The 27,332-nt window shown below is 27.0% G+C and overlaps 8 protein-coding genes across 8 annotated transcripts; 4 read left to right on the top strand and 4 right to left on the bottom strand.

Annotated features, from left to right (window-relative positions):
* Positions 1-208: 208 nt before the first annotated feature.
* Positions 209-1,315, top strand: GO595_009312 (Processed variable antigen; the record flags this gene model as incomplete). Its single annotated transcript, XM_067922984.1, has 1 exon — positions 209-1,315. One exon carries the CDS (start codon positions 209-211, stop codon positions 1,313-1,315), a length of 1,107 nt encoding a protein of 368 aa, XP_067770314.1.
* Positions 1,316-1,904: 589 nt separating this feature from the next.
* Positions 1,905-2,852, bottom strand: GO595_009313 (protein MEI2-like 2; the record flags this gene model as incomplete). Its single annotated transcript, XM_067922985.1, has 1 exon — positions 1,905-2,852. One exon carries the CDS (start codon positions 2,850-2,852, stop codon positions 1,905-1,907), a length of 948 nt encoding a protein of 315 aa, XP_067770315.1.
* A 3,218-nt stretch (positions 2,853-6,070) lies between these two features.
* GO595_009314 (uncharacterized protein) lies at positions 6,071-7,270 on the top strand (the record flags this gene model as incomplete). Its single annotated transcript, XM_067922986.1, has 1 exon — positions 6,071-7,270. The coding sequence occupies one exon, from the start codon at positions 6,071-6,073 to the stop codon at positions 7,268-7,270; it is 1,200 nt and encodes a 399-aa protein (XP_067770316.1).
* An 8,240-nt stretch (positions 7,271-15,510) lies between these two features.
* On the top strand, positions 15,511-15,930 carry GO595_009315 (uncharacterized protein; the record flags this gene model as incomplete). The annotated part of the gene is made up of 1 exon (XM_067922987.1): positions 15,511-15,930. The coding sequence occupies one exon, from the start codon at positions 15,511-15,513 to the stop codon at positions 15,928-15,930; it is 420 nt and encodes a 139-aa protein (XP_067770317.1).
* A 161-nt stretch (positions 15,931-16,091) lies between these two features.
* GO595_009316 (L-lactate dehydrogenase) lies at positions 16,092-17,111 on the bottom strand (the record flags this gene model as incomplete). The annotated part of the gene is made up of 1 exon (XM_067922988.1): positions 16,092-17,111. The coding sequence occupies one exon, from the start codon at positions 17,109-17,111 to the stop codon at positions 16,092-16,094; it is 1,020 nt and encodes a 339-aa protein (XP_067770318.1).
* A 2,271-nt stretch (positions 17,112-19,382) lies between these two features.
* GO595_009317 (ENTH domain containing protein) lies at positions 19,383-20,579 on the bottom strand (the record flags this gene model as incomplete). The annotated part of the gene is made up of 1 exon (XM_067922989.1): positions 19,383-20,579. One exon carries the CDS (start codon positions 20,577-20,579, stop codon positions 19,383-19,385), a length of 1,197 nt encoding a protein of 398 aa, XP_067770319.1.
* Positions 20,580-21,274: 695 nt separating this feature from the next.
* On the bottom strand, positions 21,275-21,898 carry GO595_009318 (uncharacterized protein; the record flags this gene model as incomplete). Its single annotated transcript, XM_067922991.1, has 1 exon — positions 21,275-21,898. The coding sequence occupies one exon, from the start codon at positions 21,896-21,898 to the stop codon at positions 21,275-21,277; it is 624 nt and encodes a 207-aa protein (XP_067770320.1).
* Positions 21,899-21,990: 92 nt separating this feature from the next.
* Positions 21,991-22,809, top strand: GO595_009319 (F-actin-capping protein subunit beta; the record flags this gene model as incomplete). Its single annotated transcript, XM_067922992.1, has 1 exon — positions 21,991-22,809. The coding sequence occupies one exon, from the start codon at positions 21,991-21,993 to the stop codon at positions 22,807-22,809; it is 819 nt and encodes a 272-aa protein (XP_067770321.1).
* Between the last annotated feature and the right edge of the window lie 4,523 nt (positions 22,810-27,332).

A 27,332-nucleotide genomic window follows, 5' to 3' on the forward strand; every position in this document is an offset into this window, starting at 1 on the left:
AAAATATAATATTTATCAAACACATTATTCTAATTCTTATTCTAACTTTATAAATGCACACCTAAATTCACGCGCCCAGATCGAAATCAGCAAGTCATCTTTTTTAAATTTATTTTCTACATCAATTAAATTTGCATCTTTAGATCCATTATATCATGATGTAACTTTTAATCAAGGTCTACAATTTACAGATCAACCAGTTGTCAAAATGGTTTCTGTTAATTTTGTAAATTGTCTTTCAACAAGTAATGGTGGTGCAATTTCAGCCACAAACACAGAACTTCTACTTTATAGTGTTTTTTTCTCCAACTGTTTATCATCACAAAATGGCGGTGGTATATATCAAAATGGCGGAGAGCTTACAATTAACTCATGTCGATTCACAGAGTGTAAAGCAGAGCTTAATGGCGATGACATTTATAAAATGGGCACTGAACTTATGTATGTATATCGTACGGAATTTATTCATATTAATTCACATGGTAACAACAATAACATATATTCAGAAGCAATGATAAACTTCAATTATGTTGTTTTTACCATCGAAGAAGGCTATTGCGCTGTTTATTGCTCACAACTTTTAATTAATAATGGATATACAAATGTAACAAGTGATTTTGAAACTTCATTGTTTGTATCATCTCAATCGCCTGCAGTCATTCGAAACTTTGAATATCAATCAGATACAACATCAGTAAAAAAAGCGAGTTCAGCTACATTCGCAAGCACATTAACATTCACTAGTTCGGCTACATTTTCAGACACATATACATTCACAGATTCACAAACATTTACGCAGTCAAATACATTTTCACAAACAAATTCATTTAGCGATACATATACATTCACTCCTTCAAATCAATTTACTGGAACATCAACTTTTAGTGGATCACAAACATTTTCGCAATCAAATACATTTTCGCAATCAAACACATTTTCTCAATCAAATACATTCTCTGCTTCAAGTAGTTTTTCTGATACATATACATTTTCTCCTTCAAATATATTCTCTCCTTCATTAACATTTACACCATCACGTTCGCCAACTCCTCCGCCAACACCAATGCCAACTGCGACGCCGACACCAGAAACTCCACCACCAACAGAAACACCATCGCCTCAGCCAACACCAATGCCAACTGCTTCACCTTATCCAGAACCAACAGTGGAACCAAGAACTTGGGAATTTAGCTCACTCGGAATTGGACTTTTGGTTTTGGGTATTTTGATGTTATTAATTGGATTGATATTAAACATCATGCTGTGCGTTAATATGATCCAAAATAACGAAATTATACTAACACAGAAATTGTAAGAATAAATATTGTTTTCATGTTAAATGTTCTTATATTTAAAAGTGTTCCACATTTAAACTATGTAGAATTCATTTAAATATTTTACGTAAGTTAAAGATTAAATTTAAATTTATTGAAAAGTATAATTTGTTAAGGATGTAATAAATTTATGTAAAATTTGATTTTCTTTGACAATTAGTATGAATACTTGCAATCAATTGATTCATAATTTGTAAAACAAAAAGTGGTAAATGTCAAAATTTGACGTCAAATCACGTAACCAGTACCGACAGTTTTTTCTTGTTTTAAAATTTTTTATTTGATATCAAATATTTGATTTTTTTAAAGTTAAGATAGGTATTATTAAATTAATATTCTTGTTGATAATAATTATGTTAGTATTCGAAGCTTCTGTAGCCCAGTGGTTAGAGCGTTCGCCTAGTAAGCGGAAGATCGCGAGTTCGACTCTCGCCAGAAGCAATTTTTTTGTTTTTTCTGTAATTATCTTAATAAACAACAATTGGGCACAACAACTTAACTCAATTGAGTTAAATTTAATATAACGAATCATTTATTCATTAAATTTATGATAAGATTTTTATTAAACATTCATTGAAGTGCCTTAATTTGATTTAGCATTTGTTCTGTTTTTTGTGGGTAATCCATTTGTTGCATTTGCCTTTGCGGCATTCCCTGTTGCATCATTGGACTACCGAGAGGCATTTGCCCCATTTGAGAGACGGGACTTCCTCTTCCGATCTGTGGCATCTGCTGCATCTGATTCATTGGCATTGAATTCATTGGTGGTGGATATTGCATTGGCGGTGGATAATATGGATACGGATATGGATATGGATTGCTGACTCTTGGCGGACTATATACATTGGTATCATTTGACTTTTGGTCTGCCTCAATGTAAATCGAGGGTGAAAATTGAACACCATCAATAGTCACAGGATTTATACTTGCAGCATTAGCATTCCGCATATCACAATATTGGATAATAAAATAATTCTGTTGTGGTAATTCTGTGATTTGATATATTGGACCATATTTTTCCATCTCTGTTTTAATACGATCTTTGGAGAGTTTGGTGGCAGTGGGTGTTATTGGTGTAAGCATAATTTCCAAACTTGTCTGTCGTGGATCAATTCCCGAATATTCGGGCGGCTTATATGAAAATGATGTCACTGGAGTTCGTCCATGTAATGTAAGATTTTGGAGAGATTGGACAGCGTTTATGGCTGAACGAATATCGTAATAGGTAATAAATGCAATTCCTTTTTTTTCAATTAAATTTGTTGACATAGAGTATATCTCACCGTATGGCATGTATATTTGTTTAAACTCATCAAGTTTTAAATTATAGGGAAGATTTTTTATGAAAATTGCGTTTGAATGTTTTGGTGGTTGAGAAAATATTGGTTTCACAAAATGTTTTTGCTGTGGTTCTTGGTATTGATATGGCTGCTGAAAATTTGGAGGGTACCTATAGCCATATTGAGGACTGGGCGGATATCCTCCGGCTGACATTTTTGGTGCATCGGTAACCGTCATATGAAATGTTATGTGAAATTATTTATGGATATTATTACAGTACTTGAAGCAGCTCATGCACCTTTAACATTGGATGAAATTAAGGAATATTCTGGTCCTATGTTTTCTCAGGATCGCTTGGAGTCTTTAGCACGATCTGGTGAAATAAAAAAGATTGAAGGTTTTACTGATATTTATTTTGCTGTACCTCCTTCAATGAAAAAGAGTAGCACAGTGAGAAAGTGTCAATCACCAATGAAGCAAGGTGATAGAGCAAAATGTATACAACAAATTATTGATTTAAGAAATAAAATCATTAACGTTTCGCGCGAAATTGAATCTTTGTCAGCGAAAAAAGATCAGTTTCCAACTCAAGAACAGCTTGAAGGACATATGAAGAGATTACATAAATATAACGACAATAAAGATATAGGGCAACTGATCCTTGATCACTTGTCCAGAATGGAGAAAGTTACTATACAATCTTTGTATGAGGAATACAATCTTGATCCGAAAGAATAATCAATTACAGATATTTTTCAAATGAATCGATTTTTTATTTGGAGAACACATAATTTACCATCTCTGATGTTCTATAAATAAATGCTTAAAAATTTGTTTTGATGTGTTAAACATATTTTATCATATTATAGAACAACTGATTATTTTACTTAAAAAAACAAGAACGAAACAGAAGGCGTTGAGTATTTTCCATAATCAGGCATTACTTAACTATTGTTACCCCACTTCAGCCACTTCCCATTTGAATGTTTTAGAATAGTTGAAAAATTTTGATTGCTTAATTTTAGGACTGTAAAGTTCAATATTTTCAATAACCTTCAAAATTTTTGCAACAACAAATAAAAATTTGTTTTTTCCAAATAATGATCCTAATAGCTCATGTTAGTGCGTTTGTTCCTCTAGCATACAATCAGCACATATTTGTTGGAGGTGAAAAATATTATGATTTACATTTTCATAATAAGAAACACATTAATTTGCAAGAAATTATATTTTTTGGTAATAAAATAAGGCAAACATGTTATCATGTTACTTATCCCTACCAGAAATTTTGTTCATAATGATTTCTAGTCACCAAAATACACAGCTGTCGATTGTAAAAATAAAATCTTTATTTTATCAGAATTTCTTTAAATTCTTTATTTTTTTTTTCCAAGAAACGATATTAATTTGATCATAATGATTTTTGCAATAATAATAATAATCATATTGATTTTCCAATTCAAATTTAACTGTTTTCCTGAAATTTATTTTATGAATAATATTAATATTAAAAAAAAATATATTTCATTCTTATTTTTATTATTCTTTGTTAAAACATTTCAAACATTTGATGAAACAAAAAATACTCTTACAATAACTCAAACAAGTGAATTTACAGATGATTATAAAAATGTTGCTGAACATGTTATAGTTTCTGGTGTAGAAATTATTTAGGATGCTTTTTATCAATGGACTTTATTATTAACTGCAAAAATTGGAGACTCAGTTGTTAGAGTTTTATCATCTGCATTTAAATATTGTTCTAATTCAGAAAAAGTTGAATTTGGGAAAAATTTGGAAACATTATATTATAATTCTTTTTGCGGGTGCAAATTTGTAAATATTATAATTCCAAGCACAATTTGTGCTACCAGAGCGCAATTTGTGCGTGCAATGAACTTGAAACTGTTATTATTGAAGAAGGCTTAACGACACTTGGAGATTATGCTTTTCAATCCTGTATAAAATTAAAAAATGTAAATATTCCAAGTTCTGTACAAAAAATTTCTACAAATCCATTTAATAGATGTACTAGTCTGCAATTTATCAATGTTTCAAAAGAAAGTCAATACTTTGCAAATTATAATAATGATGGTATTTTATATGATAAAGGCATCTCAAAACTCATTAGTTATCCAATTGGAATTCTAGCAAAAAAATTTACAATTCCACTTCCTGTCACTTCTATAGAGATGATGGCATTTCAAATATGTTCAACAATAGAGACTGTTATTATTGGGGAAAATGTTAATTCAATAGGAACGAATGCATTTTTTAGCTGTTCTTCCCTTAAATGTATTTATTTCTATGGGGAAAAACAACCAACCATAAGTTATAAAGCAATTTCTTCTATTCTAGCAACATCAGTTATGGTAACAGAAATATATCAAAATAATACATTTGGTGATTTAAGTATTGTCAAAGGAATAATTGATGAATGTATTCCAATGACCAATACATTTTCTAAATCAAATACATTTACGAAATCAAATACATTTTCTAATCAAATATACTTACGAAATCAAATACATTTTCTAAATCAAATATATTTACTAAATCAAATACATTTACTAAATCAAATACATTTATTCATTTGTTACAAATGGAAACAACTTTTTCTCATTCTTTTAGGTGAGCTCATTCAATGACAATAATAATAACATTTACTGTTAATAACTCATATTCTATAAATACATACTTATTATCTATGATTGGTTCAACATATACATATGTTATAACAAATTTCGTTTTTTACGAATATACTGTCATTTTTTACAAATCTGAGATCGAATTTTATTCAATTTATTTCACTATTTTTTATAAACAAATGGCACCAAACGAAAATAATACTCCAATAAATCTAATAATTATTGTTGTATGCGTTATAGTAGTGATTATTATTATTATTTCATTAATTATTGTTTTTATTATTCGTAAACATAATAAAAAAGAAACGATTTCAGAACAATTTATGTCAAACGAAGAAATCGAACAAAACAACATTGAAATCAATCGTCATTTTAATGACAAAAAAACAAGTTCTATAGAAGAAGATCCTTTTGCTATTGATTTTAGAGAAAATAATTTTGTTAACATATAAAATTTCGTTTTTTAGGGATCTAAAAAACATATATATGAATTTACAATAATTTTTCTTGTATTTATTTATTTATTATCATCAGAAATGTTCCTAATGAATAACAAGACAAAATATTATTTTTATATTGAATATTTAGAAAACAAGGATATCATTATCCTTATAATATCTTCTATATTATAAAATTTTGTTATTTAAAACAGTGTTAAAATATAAAAATCATAAGTGATGATGATCGACCTAATAGTTTCACTCAAAAACTGCACAAAAAAAACTTGTTTGACACTTTTTTATTCCAACTATTCAATAATATATTTATCGTTTGGCATATTTTACCCTTTTACCCTTCAATAACTCAATGAGTGGAAAGTCAAATTGCGTTTTTATCGCACCAAAACTATCTTTAACAGATTTAATGACAATAACAATTTCTAAGAAATCACCTGAAAATTCACTTGTACCCATTAAAATTTTTGTTAATTCCAATAGAAAAGAATTTCAAGCTCGTTTAATCTCTGATCGCATAGTATATGAAATAGATGACAGCCTTAGTAACTTGCCAGATGCAGAAACATTAAAAATAGAAACAGAAACCAATGAAATCATTGAATTTCAATTATCACATTTAATCTTTCTCGGGCCAACAAAATTTGCTGATCTTCCACCTGACATATATGCACTCGAATTTCCAAGTGGTCTTTATGTTCGCCAAAATGATTTCCATGAAAGTTCTGTTTCCTTTTCTATCGATTCCAAATCAGTTACAATTCTCGATTATAACAATCTTGAAAGCCTTCAAACACAACTTGGTAATCTTATACGGGCAAAAGAGCAACTTGAGCAAACCAAAACCCAACTTAAAAATTCAGGAATTGATCTTGAACAACTTTCCAATCTCAAAACACAAGTTGAACATGCAATGCGCGAAAAGCGTTCTGCTCAATATCGCCTTACTCAACAAAATCAAAAGATGACAGCTATGACTCTTCACTCCAAAAACGAAACTGAATATTTCTCAGCGATCAACTCACTTGTTACTCACCTTGAATCCAACAAATCTCTTCCTTCACCAACGCGCTTTCCACCGGAAAAATATATTCGTCTTTTACGTTTTCGTGTTGCAGCTCTTGATGAGTTGAAAACGATTTTCCCATTTTCCGCAGCCGAGTCATCTCTTTGTTTGTCTCACTTCTACGACGCTCCTCAAGGCATCCAATGGGATGAGAACCGTTCTTTCCTTGGCTTTGCGACGCATTATGTGAAAGAAGTCGCTCAAATTGTTGGGGTGCCCCTGCAGCATAAACTTTTTCCATTGGCAAAGTCATCAAAGATTATGAACAGACTCACAAACACAACTCGTCAAATTCCGAAAGGTGATGACGGGAAACAGATGGTTGCTTATGCGGCAATGCTAATTGAGTGCATTCAACAAATTCTAGAAGATCTAAAGGTGGAATATGTAGAGCCTGTAACAATAGTGAAAGGAATAGAATACCTCTGGAATATAAATGAGGAAAACTTGAAATCATTGATTCCTTTTCAACCAACAAATATATAAACTTGATAAAACTATTCCAATGCGAAAATTTAATAAAATATTATTATCAAAAGTGTTTTTTAAAATAAAAAATTGTTTTGGCAATTAATGAACAACATCAAAAGCAAAATTTATGAAAAAATTGTTTGAAGTACCACAAGAATCAAAAAAGAAACTTCTGTCATAATTCATAATGTAAAGGGAGAGTGTGTTTGGTGAGAGTCAAATATTTGAAATTTTCAGAGTATATTACTCAATGAAACGAAGGAGAGTGGAAATTCTTTAATTCCAGAAGATAAAAAGCACTTACAGAAGAATCTGGTTCCAAAGAATTATCAAATTTTCCAAGTTCATAAACAGATACACAAAGATCACCAGTCATTACATTTAATATTATGCTGACTTATTTTCCTTTACAAAGAAGGATTTCTTCCATATATAGAAGTTTTCTCTTTATACAGGTTAAAGCTTGAGTATCGGTGATTTATTTTTGTGAGGTGAAAAGCGCCGATACTTATTTTTGCCACACAAATCGGATAACCGATAGAAAATTTCGTATTGAATTTTTTACTGCACCCTTTGAAATTTGTTAAAGCACTTTTTTAATAAAGGAACGGTTGGTCAAAGGATGAATGAGAGATTTATCAGAGAATTGGATCACAAATTTATTATCAGTATCAAACTCCAGCGCCATAGAAGACCACTGTAATAAGCTTGTGTCTAAGATTCATTCTATTCATGAAGGTAATTTATCAAATTTTGTTGATGAAAGTGTCGATGATTTTCTTGAATTAACATCACCACAAATCATCATTGCAATTTTGAGTTCAAATCCGAATAACAAAGAGCATGCTATTTTATTGAATAAGATTTTAGAAACATATTTATCGATTGTTCCTGATATATTCTTTACTAATCATCCAAAGTTTATAGCGTCTGCATTAAAATGTATTGAGAGAGAAGATTATATGTTTTATACTAACACCGATTTAATCTTTTTTTATACAAATCTTAAAGAATTCATCAATTCAAATATACTTTTAATCATAACAGATCATTTTGAAAATGATATAAATATAAATTTCGAAGTTGCTCACTCAGCACTTAAGTTAACATTTTATTTTAAAAATCGATGGGATAAAACGCAATATATGAAATTATTAAATACATTTCTTCAATGGTTAACAAATTTAATTAATAATTTAGATCGAAATAATTTACGTGATTTTAATGATAAACAAATTATTAATATATTTAATTTATTATTTTCAAATATTGATAATAATAACGAAACATATAATGTTATTCAAAATTTACAAATAAAATTTTGTATCGAAATGTTAAATTCGAACTTATTAAGTAAACAATTTAATTCATTACATATGTTACGAAACAAACGGAATTTATCAAATGATTTATTAAAAGAATTACAAAACAATAAAGTAATTGATAATTTAATGGATAATTTACATAATGATTTACTTAAAAACTTTTATTGGTTATTTGAACTTATGTTAAAAAAAGAATTATTAACTATTGAACAATTATCGAAATTTTGGAATATCACTGTTACAAGATTTAGTTCTTCATTAGATTCATGGGTAACGATTTATTCTAATTTACCAACGAATATGTCGAATGAGTTTTGGACAATTATATCTAAAACAGAACTATTTCCATTTCAAATATTTTCATTTCTACGTAAACTCGTTGGCTTTACTAAAGATAAAGAGAAAATGTTAATATTCGAATACATATACAAGTTAATATTTCAAGAAAAAACAGAATATTATGAATATGAAAACTCTTTAATTGAAACAATTCCATATTTTATACCAAATAATAAAGAATTTCGAATTGACATTAAAAATCGATGTTTAAATTTATTACAAAATAAAACGAAAATTCGAGTTGCGTTAAATATATTAAAGAAAATCGCATTAAATTTTAATGAAAACGAATCAATTGATATGTTTCATCAATTTTTAAATGTTCATCCTGACTTTGATATAGAAACAAATGAATATTTTAATTTCTTATTAATTAACTTAAGACATTTTAATCATCCATTAAATGAAGATGAATCGAATCAATTTGAACAATTATTAATATCAATTATTGAAACAAAACAAAATTTAATACAGAAATTTTTCGAAGATATTTCAAAAACAGAAAAAATTATATTTTCTGATGATTTTTTTATAAGTTTTTTATCGAAAATATGTGAATTATCAGATATTAAAAACGAGTCATTTTATTCATTAATAATTTCATTATTTAAACAAGCGAATTATCGATATTTTGAAGAAAGAATAAATACAATAAATATCATACAAAAAGATTTAGTAGCCATTGATTACATATGGAAATTTTTATATTTAACATCTTCAAAACAAATTGCGAAGTTTTTATCAATATTATATTTACGTAATAATAATTATAACACCGCGAATTTATATATCGAAAGATGTTTTAAAGAACCACTTTCATATGGAAATTTATTATCATTAATATATTCTATTAAAACTAGAGAATCAATAATACCAAAAGACAAAAAAATTAATGAATTTATTATTGACACTGATTTAATACCAATTAAAGTTTGTGGTTCTTATGTAGGTCAATTCGTATTTAAGTCACCGATATATTATTTTAAGTTAAAGAATAAAATTTCAAAGTTTTTTATAATCGAAAAAGATAAATTCGATATAAAAATTAATAATGTTCAACCAGAGATTTCAAGTTTAATAGAATTAAATAATGAAACTATTATAAATATTATAACAAAACAAAGAAATATATCAGAGCCTTTACGATTAATTAATTATTTGGCTCAAGAACATTCCCAAAAATTAATAAATTTGATTTCTAACAATCCAGATAAAAAATTATCGAAAATTTCATTAAAAATATTAAATTTAATACCTACAAATGAAACAGAAAAAGAAAATTTAATGAAAAATAATATAAATTGGAATGATATCTTTGATATATCCAATAAATATTTATTAATTTATCGATTAAATATCATTGGAAAATTAATACAAACGAATTGGGTATATACGTTTATAAAAGAAGGTATTAATATATATTTACGAAAACTTATATTCGAAACAAAATTATATCAAAAACATCGAATTATATTAAAAATTATTACAACGTTAATACATAATAAATATAATTTCTTTAATAATTTTTTAGAAGAAGATTTAATTAAAGTAATAAATATAATGAATGAAGAAATTAATAATAATAATAATGAACAAATAATTGAAGACTTCTTAGTTATAATGCATTATATCATAAAAAAGAATTATTTCATTATACCAAATATATCAAATGAAATCGAACTAATGAAAAAGTTAATATTTCATTCGAATCCTAAAATGAGAAAATATATATTAAAAATGATCAATTTACGAAAAGAGAAAAAAGAAATATTAATACGAATATTACCATTTTCTGATCATGAATATTGTTCCGAATATTTTAATTTATTAAAAGAAAATATATCGAAAGAAGATACTGAACTATATCATAAAATATTTAATTATTTAATATCACAATTTAAAACATCGAATGATTTATATGAACAATTTTTAAATGTTAAACCTTATGAAGAATTTATAAATGGAATTATCACAATTCTATTAAAAATAAACTTAGAAAACATTAATACAACTGAATTATTAAAGATATTATTAAGTTTAATCGCATTTAATCCAATTAAATATTATAATTTAAATGATAATTTTTATGAACTTTTAGTAAAACTTATGAGAAATGAACAAAATACTCAAATCATATATGAAACATTAAATCGAATTCATGAAACTATAAAATATAAAACTAATGAAGAAACAAATTCTTTTTTATCAAATCCTATAAAACAATATAAAGGTTTAAAGAATTTAGGTTCAACATGTTATGCTAATTCAGTATTACAACAATTTATACATATTAAAGAATTTCGCGATTATATATTATCAATAAATACAAAAAAAGATACATGGATATATGAATTACAATTATTATTTTTACGATTAATGTTTTATCCTACTAAATATGTTGATACCAAAAAATTCTTTTCTTTATGGAAAGGTTGGGATGGAGAAACCATTAATCCTAATGAACAACAAGATGCTGTTGAATTTCTTCAATTATTGCTTGATAAAATCGAAGAAAAAATACCAAATTCTACGAATATATTTAAAGGTATTTTCTTACATAAAATCATTGGATTAAATAATAATAATTTCATTAAGTATAATGAAGAAAAATTTATAACATTTCCAATCGAAATCTTAAATCATAATAATATTAATGATTCATTTAATAATTTTTTAATACCAGATTTCCATAATGATTATAACTCAGAAGAAATAGGTAAAATTGATGTGTTAAGATATCATCAAATATTAAAAGCACCGAAAATCATTATAATACAATTAAAACGTTTTATTTATGACTTTAAAAGTGATCAACGTCGGAAAATAGATTCGAAATTTTATTATCCGAATGAATTAAATATATCGAAATTAATGATCAACAATAAATCAATACAATATGAATTAATAGGTATTATTATCCATAATGGTACTGCATTTGAAGGACATTATTATTCATATGTTAAAATTAATAATGATTGGTATTGTTTTAATGATATTAAAGTCGAAAAATGTAAATTTAATGAAAACAAAAACATTTCGACAATCATTGAAACTAATTCATCGACTGCTTATATATTATTTTATAAGAAAATTAAACATAAAACTAAAACTAATTATAAAATTAATGAACAAATTATGGAAATATTATCCAAAGAAATACAAAAAATTTTACAAAAACAAGTTATAACAAGTAATTCATATTCCAATTTCATATATAATATATCGAAAAATAATTTTCCGTTTTTATTTACATTTATATATAAATGTTTAAATAACTCACAAAATAATGAAATGATATCGAAGTTTTTCAATAAGTTACAATTACTTTTAAATGAAGAAAATTCAAATTTTATTATAAATAATTTTAAGAATTGTTGTAAGCCAATGTTATTAAAGAATTCCAATAAATTTATACGTGAAAATTATTCCAATATATTAACAAGAGCAATCCAAATTTTAAATGATCCAAAAGAAAACCAAAAATTATTTGAATTTATATTAACATTTAATAGTATTAAATATTGGAAAAACTTTGACGAATTCTTTATATCATTAAATTATTTATATAACTCATTAAATATCGATAATTTATTATCATTAATATTCAATTTCTTAAATAACATTATACCAAATTATGTACGGAAACATCAAGTTAATAATTTATATCAACAAATTAACTTGAAAAATATATTTCAAGTTTTAAATAATATTTTGTATAAATCAAATTGCAAAGTTAAATATAAAGAAATTATATTCTCGTTCGAATTCATTGATCATTGGTTACAATCAAATTATCATTCGATGGAATTCTTACATTTATTAAATATATTTATCATCGAATTTCCAGAATTATCAATATTTTATTTCCATTACTTAAGTAATAATTCAACAAAATTCTCAGTCGAATTAATTTCACGTAACTTTTCGATATTAATTAACCCAAATGATGAAGATTGTTCGAATTATTTGTCTTGGATGTTTTCATTTTTAAGATCAAAATCAACAAATTATTGTGTTAAATTCATACAGAACTTAAATATTCAACAAAATATTGACTTTATACATTTAATTTTAGATTTTCAAGACTTTTGGATTCCAAATTTATTATTATCAAATGATTTAAACTTAAATGAAATTACACGAAAATTGTTAAACGTAAATAATACAAATGTATCGTTGAGTAACTTTTTGAGAATTTTACTTCATAAACTTTTTAAGATCAAACCGAAAAATCCCATTCAAACAATATCAATATTTAAATTAATGAAAAAAATTATAAAAAAAGATAATAAATTAGCAAAAAAGTTACTTAAATATTCACAACAATTTATAGAATTACTTTATTCATATTTAAATATGTTATTAAAAGAAAATTTATCGATAAAATATTTAGTTGAATTAATTTACACAAGTAAAAATTATAATAAAATATTTTTTTCACAGATTTCCATTACGAAATTTCTATCAGCGTTTAATAATATTAATTTAGATAATGAATTAAATGTTTATATTATTTATTTGATCATTAATTTCTTACCCAAAGAATATTCATTCGAATTAATTCAATCGGAACTATTTAACCGAATTATATTATATTGTCTAAAAGATAAATGTCACAAATCGAATGATTTTTATTTATTTATTATCAATTTATTCAACAAAAACACATATCATTTAATAGCTAATGCAATTTGGCAAATTAAAAATCATAAAAACATTCGAAAGAATTATTATACTAAAATTACAATCAAATTATTAAAAATATATCCGAAAACTTCGAATATATTTATGGAACTTAAAGTTAATAATTCATTACTTATAACATCAACTAAAAGAATTAACAAAAATATAACAAATGAACTTATGATATTAAAGACATTTACTGATATATATAACGAAGAAGATAAATCTAAAGACAAAAATTGGATACAAAAGAAATTCATAAATCCAATTATTAAATTTTGGCAACAAAACAAATTATTCATAAAGAACTTAATCCAAAACATCCGAAATAATTTAGAAGCAATTATTAATATATTAATTTGCGTAATATATTTATCAAATGATATGTTAATATTTGTATTTGAACAATTGTTTTTGAATCAAATAAAATTATCAAATTATAATGAAAAAGAAAGAAAAGTTATAATACTTTTACTAGAAAATATTACATTTCTGTTATCAAATGATATAAATTATAAAGAACGAATCTTGAAAATGTTAATGAACGAATTCGTTTTATTAATTAATGAAAATGTTTTCGATGAATTTATATTATTATCTTTGAATAGACAAATTAATTACATATTAGACAAAATACCAAATAAAATAATACAAAACGATTACAATGTTTGTTTGAAAAAATGGAAAAGTAAAAAATAGAACTTTCATCATTTGATTGTTGAAATGTTTTGATATAAACGTTGGATTCTATCGTCTTTGGATTCAATGGTTTTCTTTACTCTGTGGGCAATTTGTTCCATCGTTTTCTGATGTTCAGTTTTTAACGTTTCGATTTCGTTTTTGTTTTCATTTCGCATTTCTTCGATTTGCGCTTTGAGTCTTGTGATGTTTGCATTGAGTAATTCGTTTTGTTTGGTGACATTTTGTAACTCAATCGTTTTACAATCGATTTCTTTTTTGTGTTTCTCTTCGTTTTCTTTGAATGCTTTCGTTTCGTTTTCTTTTTCGTTTTGTTTTGATGATAATTTTTGTTGAAGTTCTTCAATTTGTAGCTTTAATTTGTTGCATTCGCATTTCTGAAGTTTATTTTGAAGTGACTTTTTTTCCTTATCGTTTAACTCTTTTTGTGTTTTGTAGAGATGCAATTGTCGTTTAATTGATTCAATTTCAGTGGATAATGAATTCTCTTCTTTACGGTTTCGGTCGTTTGTGTTTTGAAGTTGATCTTGAAGTGATGTAATTTCTTCATTTGCATCTAATGAAAGTTTTTTCGTGACTTCTTTTATTATGAACTTGTGTTTGTTTTCAAGGCGCGTGATTTCGTTTTTTGTTTTTTGTTGAAATTCAGAACGAAGATTTTCAATTCGAATGGATTGCCATTGAAGTCGTTCTGTTTCAAGTTTTTGTTTCATTTGTTGCTTAACCAATTCTATTTCTTGTGGAACTTTTGAGAGTTGAAGTGAAAGATCATTTTTCATTTTTTGTTCTTTTTCAAGTGCTGTTTCCTTCATGGCTTTTATCTCTCTATCACATTCTTCATTTATTTTATTGATTTCCCGTTCATTTTCTGATTTAAGATCTTGAGATTTTGTATTAAATTTTTCATTTTCATTTTCAATATGTATATTATGATCTGATTTAAGATCTTGGATTTCTTTTGCATGCTTGTCAAGTATTTTTTGTAATTGAGGTTCAAGTGATTTTATTATATCATCCCTACAATTTGCTAATAAAGATTGAGCTTCAATAAATTGTTGTTTTAACTTTTCATAAATTTCTTTTAATTTTTGGTTTTCTTGTGTAACTCTTTGTAGAAACTCTTGATTTTGATCTACAATCTTTCTCGACATTCATTTGAAGACGTTTATTTTTCTTAACGTTTCTTAATGTAAAAGTGACAAGTTAATAATGTGTGCTGAAGCAGTAAAAATTCGACCTTCAGCAAAACGTCTTCGAGAACTTTATCGAGAACTAGATGAAAGAAATCGCTCTTCATTAGCAAACAAATATTCTTTAAAGAATATTTTCCCTATGATTATTCTTCCAAAAGATAAAGATGTAATTCCATTACAAAATTGGTTCCTTATGCGAATGAAATTAAGTAAGCCATTTACCTCTAAAAAGACAATTCCGTCAATGCTTATGATTTATGGCTTTGTTGTTGAATGGCATGAAGATAAATATCCAAAGCCAGACTATAGCACAGATTATTTTGTAAGGTTTGAAGATGACGATCAAGTAGAAGCAGCAATAATAGCATCACGTAAAAAAAGAATCAGAGTTGGTTCGCAAATTGTTAAATGTTACAGAGTTACTGAAGTGAGATAATAAAATAAAACAAATATACAAATAAAAATCCTTTATCTTGATATTTATTTTTTGTTTCAAAGATCAAAATATTAAAAATTGTTAAGTGTTTTAGAAGAGAACAACACATTTTTTTAAATAATTTTTTTTCATTGAGTTTAGTGAATTAAGTTATTTTCATCTTAATGATTTGACTTCTGAAGCCAATCCAAAGCAACATCTCTTTCTTTAATGAGATCCTTTTCAGTGTCCTTAAGCTTTTCTTGAAGCCAATCTTGAATTGAAAGATCTCTTACAATATGAACTTTTCCATTTTTATCGATTGTGCATGGCAATGAATACACAATTCCTGGTTCCAAACCATAAGGCCTGTCTTCAGGTACAATGACGCCAATAGATAATATTTCACCAGGCTTTGTTCCAAATAACCAAGCTTTCATATGCTGTATAGCAGATTTTGAAGGAGAAGCTGCAGAAGTCATTCCTCTACATTCAAGAACATCCCAAGCTCTATGACGTATCTTTTCAATGAATTCTTCCTTTAAGTATTTATCTTCAACGAAATCAACAATTGGAATATTATTTCCATTCGTTTCTACTGTTGCATGAGTAATATCAGGAACCATTGTTTCACCATGATTACCCCAAACAATTACACCACGGACTTGGTTTTTATCAACTCCGATTTTATTAGCAATTTCAGATATTGCTCTATTATGGTCAAGTAATGATAATGAAGTAAAGTTTTCTTTTTTAAGATTTTCACAGCAAAATGAAGATACGAATGCATTTGTGTTATCGGGATTTCCTATAACTAAAACTTTACATGTTTGCTTTGCGAATTTTGATAACCAAATACCAATATTCATAAAAATCGGTGCATTTGCTATAAGCATATCTGCTCTTACTTGTCCTGGCTTTAATGGAACACTGGCAACAAGGAATGCACAATCAATATCAGTAAATGCTTCTTCTGGATCTGTTGTTGCTACGATTCCAGAAAGATAAGGAAAAGCACAATCATTAAGTTCCATAACTAAACCTTCAAGTCTCTTTTGTGCTGCTGGAATTTCGAATAAATGTAAAATAATGTTTCGTTCTCCATAGAGTTCACCTGAAGCAATCCAATGAGATAAAATATATCCTATTTGTCCTGCTGCACCAGTAACTAAAATACGAGCTGGTTCTTGTTGAGAATCCATATATAAAAGTGATGAATAAAATTTAGATTCTTGTTTCGTAAAAAATTTCATTCATTTAAAAAACGAATTCATTTTATTAAAGAATTTAATAAGATAAGATAATAATTGTATGCAAAATATTCAATCGAAAATAGTACTATAAACCATTTTTTTCAATAAGATAAAATAATACTTTTGGGACAATTTTCAAAATACATATCATCTACTCTATTATTATAAAAAACCAATTTGTAATAACACGTGTAAAATAAAAAGACATATTTAGGAACTTAAGTTCAATATTTTGAAGGAATGAAATAAAAAGAAGAATGATATTACAAATAAGAGAAAGATAAAATTTATTATCACATATAATTTATTTAAATTTCGTTTAGTATTTTAATTCTCAACAACATATTTCCACTGTAAAAATCATTGAACTATTTCATATTGCTTTAAATAATGATATATCATTAAAGGATATCCTTTAATATTTAAAATTTTCAAAAAGATAAAGATTCGATTTCAACAATGACTTATATCAGAGTTTTTTGTTTTATGCATGAAACAATAATTTTGTTAAAATAATATTAATTTTTAATTTTTTAGCATGTGCGTCATATAATATATAGTATCATCAAGGATATTGAACAATCATTTTTTAATTCAAGTTCCGTGCATTATTTTCCTTTAAGTAAAGGATTTTACTTGTTTCTGAAGAATCACCAAAAAATTTGAAAATTTATTTTTTTTTAAAGAATCATAAAAAATAGTAACTAGAAATGTTTTTTAATTCCAAGTTGCGCTAAAAAGGTTACTTGATAAATAATTTAATTCAATTATCATCAAGATCCCATGGCTCTTCCCAATATAATTCAGCAAGAAAATTGCATGCAATTTGACATTGAGAATTTTCACAATCACAGCTTGTTCCAATTTTGGTCAACTGAAAATCATCGAATGCATTTCGACAAATTCTTTGATGTTCTTTCGACCTATATCTTTTTTCACAATAGCTTTTGAGTTTTTGTTGAACTTCTTGACTACGAGTATATTGTATTCCTTGAAATATACGTTCAAAAGAGCAAAAAGAAGCAACATCAGAGCAATCTGCCGTTGTTCACAACTGCGGAGGTTATACACAATATTTTAATGCTTTACTTTTTAAATTAAAATTTTGAATATAAATTTGATTATCTAACCGCAAAGAAAAAAAAATAACCTTGAAAAAATTAAATTTCTTGGAAAATATTCATTTTTTAAGTTATATTAACATAGCTGCTAAATGTGTACCTGTGTTTGTCTTTACAAACAAGATGTGTTTTTATTAATGAAGTCAATTGTTTCAAACATCAATTAATTAACCAATTTTATGGTATTTCTATAAAAAATTATTCCTCTTGACTTAAAAATATTTAATAATTCTATCTGAATATATACATTTTTTTTGAACAAAACAAGATTGAGTACTCAATCAACATATGTTTCCGGAGTTTCACTCGAATTTGATGTAATTTCTTACCATAACAAAAATATACAGAGAGTTGTTTAACGAGTTATTTTCGATCAATACCCCAGGGTTCTTCTTTATATAGCATAGCAATGAAATCGCATGCTTGCTGACAAGCAGATTTCTTGCACTTACAATTTGAAGGTCCGATATTGCCTTCTGGTTCAAAATTTTTGTATGAATCTAGGCATACTTTCTTTTCTGGACCAAATTTCTCGCAAAATTTTTCGAGTTCATTCTTAACTTCAGCAGCACGATCTAATTTTACATCATCAAAAAGTAACTTGAAACAAAGCACAAAAAGAAACATTAAAACAATTTGTTGTTTGTTTGAATTTTGAAAATGTTGTCTAATTCGTTTTGTCATTTTGACAAATTTGACTCATGTTCCTAATCGATCAAAACCGTTAGATTTTTGGAAAAATTTTGTAAATTTTACAACCAAAATTGCGTTTAACCTCATACATTGTTTTCATTTGAGTCGAATCAGAAATCTAAAAGATGAACTTTTAAAACAATAAATTTCTTGAAAAGAATCACTATATTTTAATTCAGAGCTTTCAATTTTTTATAAATTTCTGATGATTTTTTTAAACTATAAACTTAAATGTTATAATTCATAAGCATACATTTCTTTGATTTGTTAAGAATTTCTCTTGTCTAAGGTAGAAGCTTGAACAATTGGATAATTATCCAAAAAAAAAAATTAAAAACGAAATTTATTACCGAAGTTTTCTGACAATTTTTTTTGTGAACTAATAATAATGTCAGAAAATAACTGTTTATAAGTGACTTCCCAATGCTGTTCCACTTCCTCTAGTTGTCTGTGCTCTTCCATATGCCTTCTGGTTCATTCCCAAATTGTCCAAGTCGACAATATCAGAGAACTCAGAAAGCATATTTGTTTTATTGGGTTGTTGTGAAGGTTGTGGAGGTGCTGATGGGCTAATAAAATCATCCAACAAGTTTACTTGTTGATTTTGTGGTTGTTGTTGAGGAGTCGAAAAGTTTAGAAGATCATCAAATTGATTATTATTTGATTTTGGTTGACTGTTTTGAGCAGGTGAAGGATTCGAGGGGCCAAATATGTCGAGGAGTGGATCACTTTTCACGTTATTCTGTATTGATTGATTATTTGAAAAATCAGAAAATGGATCAAATGACTGACCATTATTTGAATTTCCAAATGGATCGAATGGCTCTTGTTTAACCATAGGTGCTTTAGAATGTTTCACTGGACCTCCTGGCGGAGGTGGCAAGAATGACGAATTATTTGATCTGGTTTGGTTTGATGTTTTGTTGACTGGCTGTGGCTGGGGGTTCTGTTTTTGATTTTGTACTGGTTCTTCATCGTCATATTCGTAGTCATACTCATCATTATTATTTTGTGGCGCTTTGGGTGCAGACATTGCTGTGCTGTTATAGTTCTTATAGTCATCTGAGTAATTTGAGGTTCTGTAATTTGAATAATTATAGTTATATCCGCCATCATTTCCAAAGGCAGTAACTTTAGATTTAAGCTTGTTGGCTTTCGCTCGCTCAGCTTCATACATTTCGTTGTCATTTGCCATTGTTAAAATATTTTTAGCTTTTTGGCGAACAACAGCTTCTAATTGTGCTTCTTCACCAACACTATATTTTTGTGAATATGATAGAGACTGAAGGAGGCCTGACATAGATTTTGTTTCATTGCGGAATGATGTATGACCATTTCTTAAAAGATATTCTAAAAGAATTAGTGTTTTTTGAACATGTCTGATATCTGGATCGCTGAGGCGTTCCCAAATTACTTTTTTGACTTCATCACACGCACTGTAGTTAAATGTTAGTTGAGCAATTTCTTGCATTTGAGAATTTGATGGACCCCATTTTTCATCATTCGTGGCTTCAAGAACAAGTTTTTCATTTTCAGTCCTTCCTGATAAGACATATGATGTAGACCTAATTTTTTCTTTTGCCCATCGCCACATTTCAGTCATCGGAGTCAATTGAACAACGGTTTAACATTTAACTTTTTGTATTTGACGATAAAAAAAACATTATTGGAAACTCAATTCAAACTTTTTTTCTTCAAAAAATCATTTTATTTTCTTTATTGTTCAACTAAATCAGACAATAATTATTTCTTAATGAACTGGCCTTAACGGATGTAATTTCAATATCTATAAAAATTATTAATTCATTTTTCAAATTCAATTCAATTTTGTAAAACACTTTTTGGTTTATAGACGTTCATCTCCGTGTTCTTTTAGAAACGTGGTGAATTAGTTGTTTGCATATTTCGTTATGAAAATACAAACTTATTATTTTGTGAAATAGGAAATTTTTCCTAGAAATTTACACTTTTTTTCCAAAAGGTATTTTACATTAAATCGGAATATATTCGAAGGAATTAATCAAAATAAAATTACTAAATGATTCAAAATGGAGAAATAGAAAAACTTTCTTCAAAAATATTCTCAAAAACAAATTTTGATTTTAATCTAAGAAATAAATTCATTTTATGAAAGATATTTATTTACGAACAAAGAAAAAATTAAGCTAATTGTTATTTAGGATTTTTTGGGTCAATTAAATGCTTTATATATTTATTACTTAATGAAGCAAATGCAAATAAAACAGGTAAGTATGTGATTTTTTTTGAGAATATGGTGATTTGTCATCATATAAAAAATTAATGAATGGATGGATTAGAATTAATTCTCGGAGTGTACACACGAGCTGTCTTTGCAGAAACCATTCGGAGTTTTCCATCTTCTTTAAGTGATTTTTTAAGGTTTTCAAACTTGAGTAATGTTTTTTCAAACAAATCTCGATAAAAGGCAACAGATTCACGTGGCTGTTGAATTTTCATTGCTTTCCCATGTTTTCTTGCTTCAGCTTCTGCGAGTTCTCGTTGAAGTTGAAGTATTTGACGGTCTTTTCTCCTGAGTAATTCTGATTTTTTGTTTCCTTCAATTTCAAGTTGGTGTAACTCTTCTTTATATTCCTCTAATGTTTTGTTCCTTTCAGATATTGATTTTCTTTTAACTTCTTCCTCTAGTTTAATTTGATCTTCATGTAAAGATTCTTCTTCATCATTTTCATCATCAATAAAATCATCTGAAAATACTTCCTCTTGAACTGGTAGATCCAATTTTGCTAAAACAACATGTTTTTCTTTTTTTTCATTTTTAATATTTGGTAACGAAATAGATTCAAACATTACTGAATCAACATCTTCATATTTTTCTACCATCTTATCAAAAGCTGATGGAGTTGGTGCTCTTACGTAATGATTTTGTTCTTCTTTCCACATTTTGGTTCCTCAAAAAACAAATTAACGTTCTCTGATTTTTTATTATTATTATTTTTTGGTTTTTTCGAATAGTATCGTCTTTATTTAGCATAATGTCTGAGGAACCTGCATACGACCTTCTTCGTCGTGTTAAGCCAAGTGATATTGAGCCACGACTATATGATTTAATTCGACTTTGCCCAAGATTATCAGAAACACTTTTAAGTACAGTTGATATCCCCATGAAAATTAAAGAAGACACAGCTGTTGGTGGTTTATTTGTTGCTTGTGAGTTCAATCGTGATCTTGATAGTCATCGCTCACCTCTTTCAAATAAATATTACCCAACGCTTCGAGATGGACAAATGATACCTGAACGATTACGTCGCATCGAAATCAAAGCGAATTATGCATTTAATGCATATCGGCACCTTTATTTTCATGGTGGCATATGTTCAGTTTATCTTTGGGAAATAGAAACTAAAGTTTTCGGACTTGGTGTTTTTATTAAAAATAACATTAACACAAAGATAAGAACTGGCAACTCAATCAAAGGAGTAATTGATTGTAGTGATGTTATTGAAATTGATGAAACAAACCCAAAAGTTGCAAAATATACTTTAACATCATCTGTATTAATGAATGTATCAATTGATATCGGATTATCTAAACCACTAACTATTGGGGGAAGCACAGCAGATAGGAAAATTGTTGAAAGGCCTTGGAAAAATGATAATGATCATATTGTAAATGTTGGAGAACTTGTAGAATCAAATTCTGCTCACTTTAGAGATTATATTGAAGCAATTTACATTTCAAAAATGAGACAAATTATCGAATTGATGTCAAATCAAGATGGAATGGCATTACAGGCAGCAGTGGCCAAAGAATTAGCGACTTTATTTGCAAAGAAGAAAGCTTCTGGTCAATAAAAACATCTGAAATCACCATGTATATGTGTTTGGATAGAGGAGTTTTTTTATTTCAAAAAAGTTAAAATATGAAAACTAGCAGAATGAAACTAAGATTCGATGTTTTATTTACATTTTTTTGCAAAATATTCTATGTGATTATAGGAAATAAACGATGAGCAGGAACTTAAATTTTTAAAATAGAATAAGATATTTGATTGTGACTGAGTTGCAAGTTACTTGAGTGATTCAAAAGAAGTTATTTTTGGGTTTTTAAATTTATCATTTGTTTTTCTGAGCAAAGGCCTTGGGTTTGACAATGCCTTTTGAGGAGTTTCTATGGTAAACATGTTGGAAAGAGAATTAATTTGAGAAAAAGATGCTGAATTTTCATGTTCTATTTTACTGCATGATTTCCTAGATGATAATGATGAATTATGGTGCTCTTTTAGATTAGAAATAATGCCTTCGTAACTGGATATCCTTTCCTGTAAATCAGATATTTCTTTATTTAATTGTTCAACAGTCAGTTCTCTTTGTTTTTTGGTTTCAACTGTTTGCCTGTTAAGTTGCTTAAGTTGCTTCGCAATTTTTACTAATTGCAATTTTAAATCAGGATTTTTTGGGATTGGTTTTTCCTCTTTTTTCCGAAAATATTCAAAACAAAGTGATTCTCCTATTGATAAAGTAGGCTTATTTAAAAATTTATCAACCATTTGCTTTTTAATATCGCAATAAAGATTTATATTTTGTTGGAATACCGGAACAAAACGCTCAATGATTTCCATTAGAACGCACGCATCTGGGCATAAGTTGTTCTTGTTAATATTTCCAAAATCGAATTGAGTTTCCATTTTTTCCAAAAATAAACCGACATTTCTTTGTCATTTTAATCCAGTAATTTTTAAATGAATTTTTTTGTCAAAAGTAATTCTCAGAGGTTTATCAACATAGAGCAATTTATCGAAACGTTTGATTCATCACCGTTTTCAAAGTGTTAAACAAATATTTAAGTCTGTTTCCTGAAGAAAATGGAATTTCTCTACATTTCACATCGCGAATTCTTGAAATATTTATCGAAGTTAGTGTTCCGTTTTTGTAATATGCTTAAAGAGACATACGTGCGGGTGTTTTGCTGGTGTGAAAACTGTTCATTAAAATTGCGTTCAAGTATGGAATTATCGATGCTTGGCTATAATTCCTTACTTAAATATAGCTATTTACTTTTATTTCGCTACGCATCTTTAGCTGTCAGAATTAATCTCAAAAAACATAGAAGAATTCGATATTATATATGTCATTCGAAACGGAAGTTAAAGAATCAATTAAATCTTTTTTATAAATTCCAAACAATATTGATACTTCTGGAATCTTTAATTTAAATTAAAGATTATATAACGTGTATTATAATTCCTTCCTTCATCAGCATTCAATGAATGGAATTCCATATTATATGTTGATTGGTAATAATGCTTTTCAATTATGTGAATTATTTTCTACAGTTATAATAATTGGAAAATATGCATTTTCTTATTGTACTTCATTAATAAACATTATAATTCCATCTTCTGTTACCACAATTGGCGATAAAAAATGCATTTTTTATTGACCAAAACTTGAATGTATTTATTTTTTATTGTGAAAGAGAACCATATTTCGGACCATCCGTTTTCGACAAAATTCATGTACAATTTGCCATGACATTGCATGCACATGATTATGAAACATTTGGTACATTGACAGCAGACAAAGGAACTACACGTGATGATGTTCTCCATGGCCAACTATCTCTGCCACACAATGAAATACATTTTCACATTCATTCCCTCGCTCCAATTTGATAACATTGATACATTCTACAGGATTTATGAATTCATTTTCACTTACAAATACAATTACTAAAACATTTTTTATAACAAATACAAGAATACTTTCTATGATTAATGAAAAATATACGCATGTAGATACACAATTTTCTTATTATGATTCAGTAATCACTGGAGCAATTTTTTCCAAGCCGAGGAGTAAAACTTTCTTATGAAAACATTTATTATGTTTTGTTGAGACATTTCCGAATAACATTTCATTTATTAATTTTTCGCTTTTTACTTTTTACTAACTGAAGTTGTTCCTGTTTCTCACTTAGAATTTGCTCTTTTTTTGATAATTCGGTTAATGTTTCATTTAAGGATTTAGATGTTTTTTGAGATAACTCTGTCATTTTCTCCAAGACTTGCGCCGACTTTTTGGCTTGCTCAGAAGCTAAAGAATGTTGTTCCTGGATGGAAGTTATTTCTAGTTCAATTCCTTCTATTTGATCATATAAATTTGATATTTGTTTAAGCTGCCTCGCATCGCTATGAAATCCATTTCTTTCTAACTCTTCTGAAATTGCAATGCATGATTTTTTTGATAGTGCATCATATGGAATCAAGTTAATTAAATATTTGATTGTGTTTTCCCCTCTTTTAAATAGCTTAAGGAAAAAATCAGTAGTAATCTTAGTAGAAGGATATTTGATTTTTTCGTTTGACAAAATTCCAAAAATTAATTCATCTGGAAATGTTAATATAATTTCATTTTCAATAAAAAATTCAAAATTTGAAGCCACTACCTCGATACATTCTTCGATATTTCCATTTTGTTCGATTGCAAAAATTAGTTTTTCGAGTGCTTCTTGCATATTTCACTTTTTAACGTATTTCATTCATTACAACATAAATCATAAAAAATCACATAGAAAAATGATTTGCTTTCGTAAAAATTAAATTTGAATGAATGAATTAAGTTTAATTAATCATATTCCAGGGATAAGATCAGAAAAATTAATATCAGAAGTTGTATGGGAAGAGAAAGAAACAGTTTTATATATTGCTGAAATTCCAAAAATATATTTAAATGGGAAACAGGACACAAAATTTTTGATTTTAACCATTGCTTCATTATATCTTGTCAAATCAAAATCAGCAAAAATAATTGAAAACATTGAAGAATTTTCAATTTTTGATTTAACAAAAATTAGTTATTTTCAACCAGATGATTTAACACTAGAATTCACATTCAACGTAATAAAGTTTAATGTTATGGATGCTCCAAAATTAATAAATCAAATAATGTATCTCTATCATATATTATTTTATGAATTACCAGAAAATAAAAACATATTAAAGATCGAAACAGATAATTTTGATTTATTAAAAACAATAGAATTTAAACAAAGACCAAATTCTTTATTACAGTATAGGATAATGGCATTACTTCATCGATATCATATAAAATTTAAATTTCTTTCTTTCCAATTCATAACTGATTGGGAAAAGAAAACAAATTTACCATTAAAATTATCAAGAGGTAATAATTTTGATGTTGCTACTAAAGTTGTTGCTGAAGCTATGTCATGGGATAAAAATTTAAAGCTTTTAGTTTTAGATAGTTTTTTAAACATAAAATTAAATGATTTTTTAAGTTACATTCTCGATAATTCGACGCATTTAACACATTTAAGTTTTGAAAATTATAAAGATCCACCTGCATCAAAATTTCATTTTAATGGAAATGTCTCATCGAAACTTATTGAAATTCAATTTAGGAATTGTAATACAAATTTTGTAATTGGCATTTTAAATGGTTTTTTTAGATTTGATGGAAAAATCAAAATTTTAACCTTTTCAAGATGTTCTTTTTCATTAGAAGAAATTAATATTATTAAAAGAATCATTGATTGTTTTCCATGTTTTATATCTCTTCTAAGCTTAAAATTTGATGATGGTTCTGGGGATGCAATGAATGTAAATGAATTTGTAAAGTTTCTTTCTGTTTATAGTTTGAAATCATTTTCTATTTCACAATCATCAATTGATACATCAGAAATATTTTCTTCTTTTTTTACAAGGAATTTAAAGATAGATCAACTTTTTATTTCGAAAGGAAGACTTTTTGATAAAATATCATCTGATTTAACTTTATTTGATAACATTTGTTATCTTGATTTAAGTAGATCACAAGTTAATATATCTGCAATATCTTCATTATTTTCATGTTTATTTACAAAAAAGAGAAATCGCTTATTATCTTTAAACATTTCTGATATGTCATATTCAACATCTATTGATGACTTTTATAAAATTTTTAGCATTGAAGCAATGTTTCCAATTTTAGCAGAAATAAATATTTCTGGAAATGAATTAAATTTCGATCATCTTTCAATTTTATTAAAGTTCTTAAAGAAACAAACAAACTTAAAATATTTAAATATTTCGAGATGTTTTAAAGAACAAATTCCTAAATGCTTAAATCTTCTTGCTCAATTTATTATAGAATTTAAGTTAACCGGATTAGAAATTTCGAGCAAATCAGATGTACAATTAAAACATTATGTTATACCATTCTTTCAAAAGTTAACTAATAATGAAAACTCACTTAAAACATTAATCATTGAACGCTCTGGTATGGGTGATGAAGGACTTTTTGCTTTTAATTCCATGATTTCTAAAAATTGTTGTTTAACTTCAGTGAGCATTGATGGGGCTAATGCAAAAGATAAA

This window comes from Histomonas meleagridis (genome assembly GCF_020186115.1).
Source record: "Histomonas meleagridis strain 2922-C6/04-10x chromosome Unknown contig_9, whole genome shotgun sequence".
Lineage (NCBI taxonomy): Eukaryota > Parabasalia > Tritrichomonadida > Dientamoebidae > Histomonas > Histomonas meleagridis.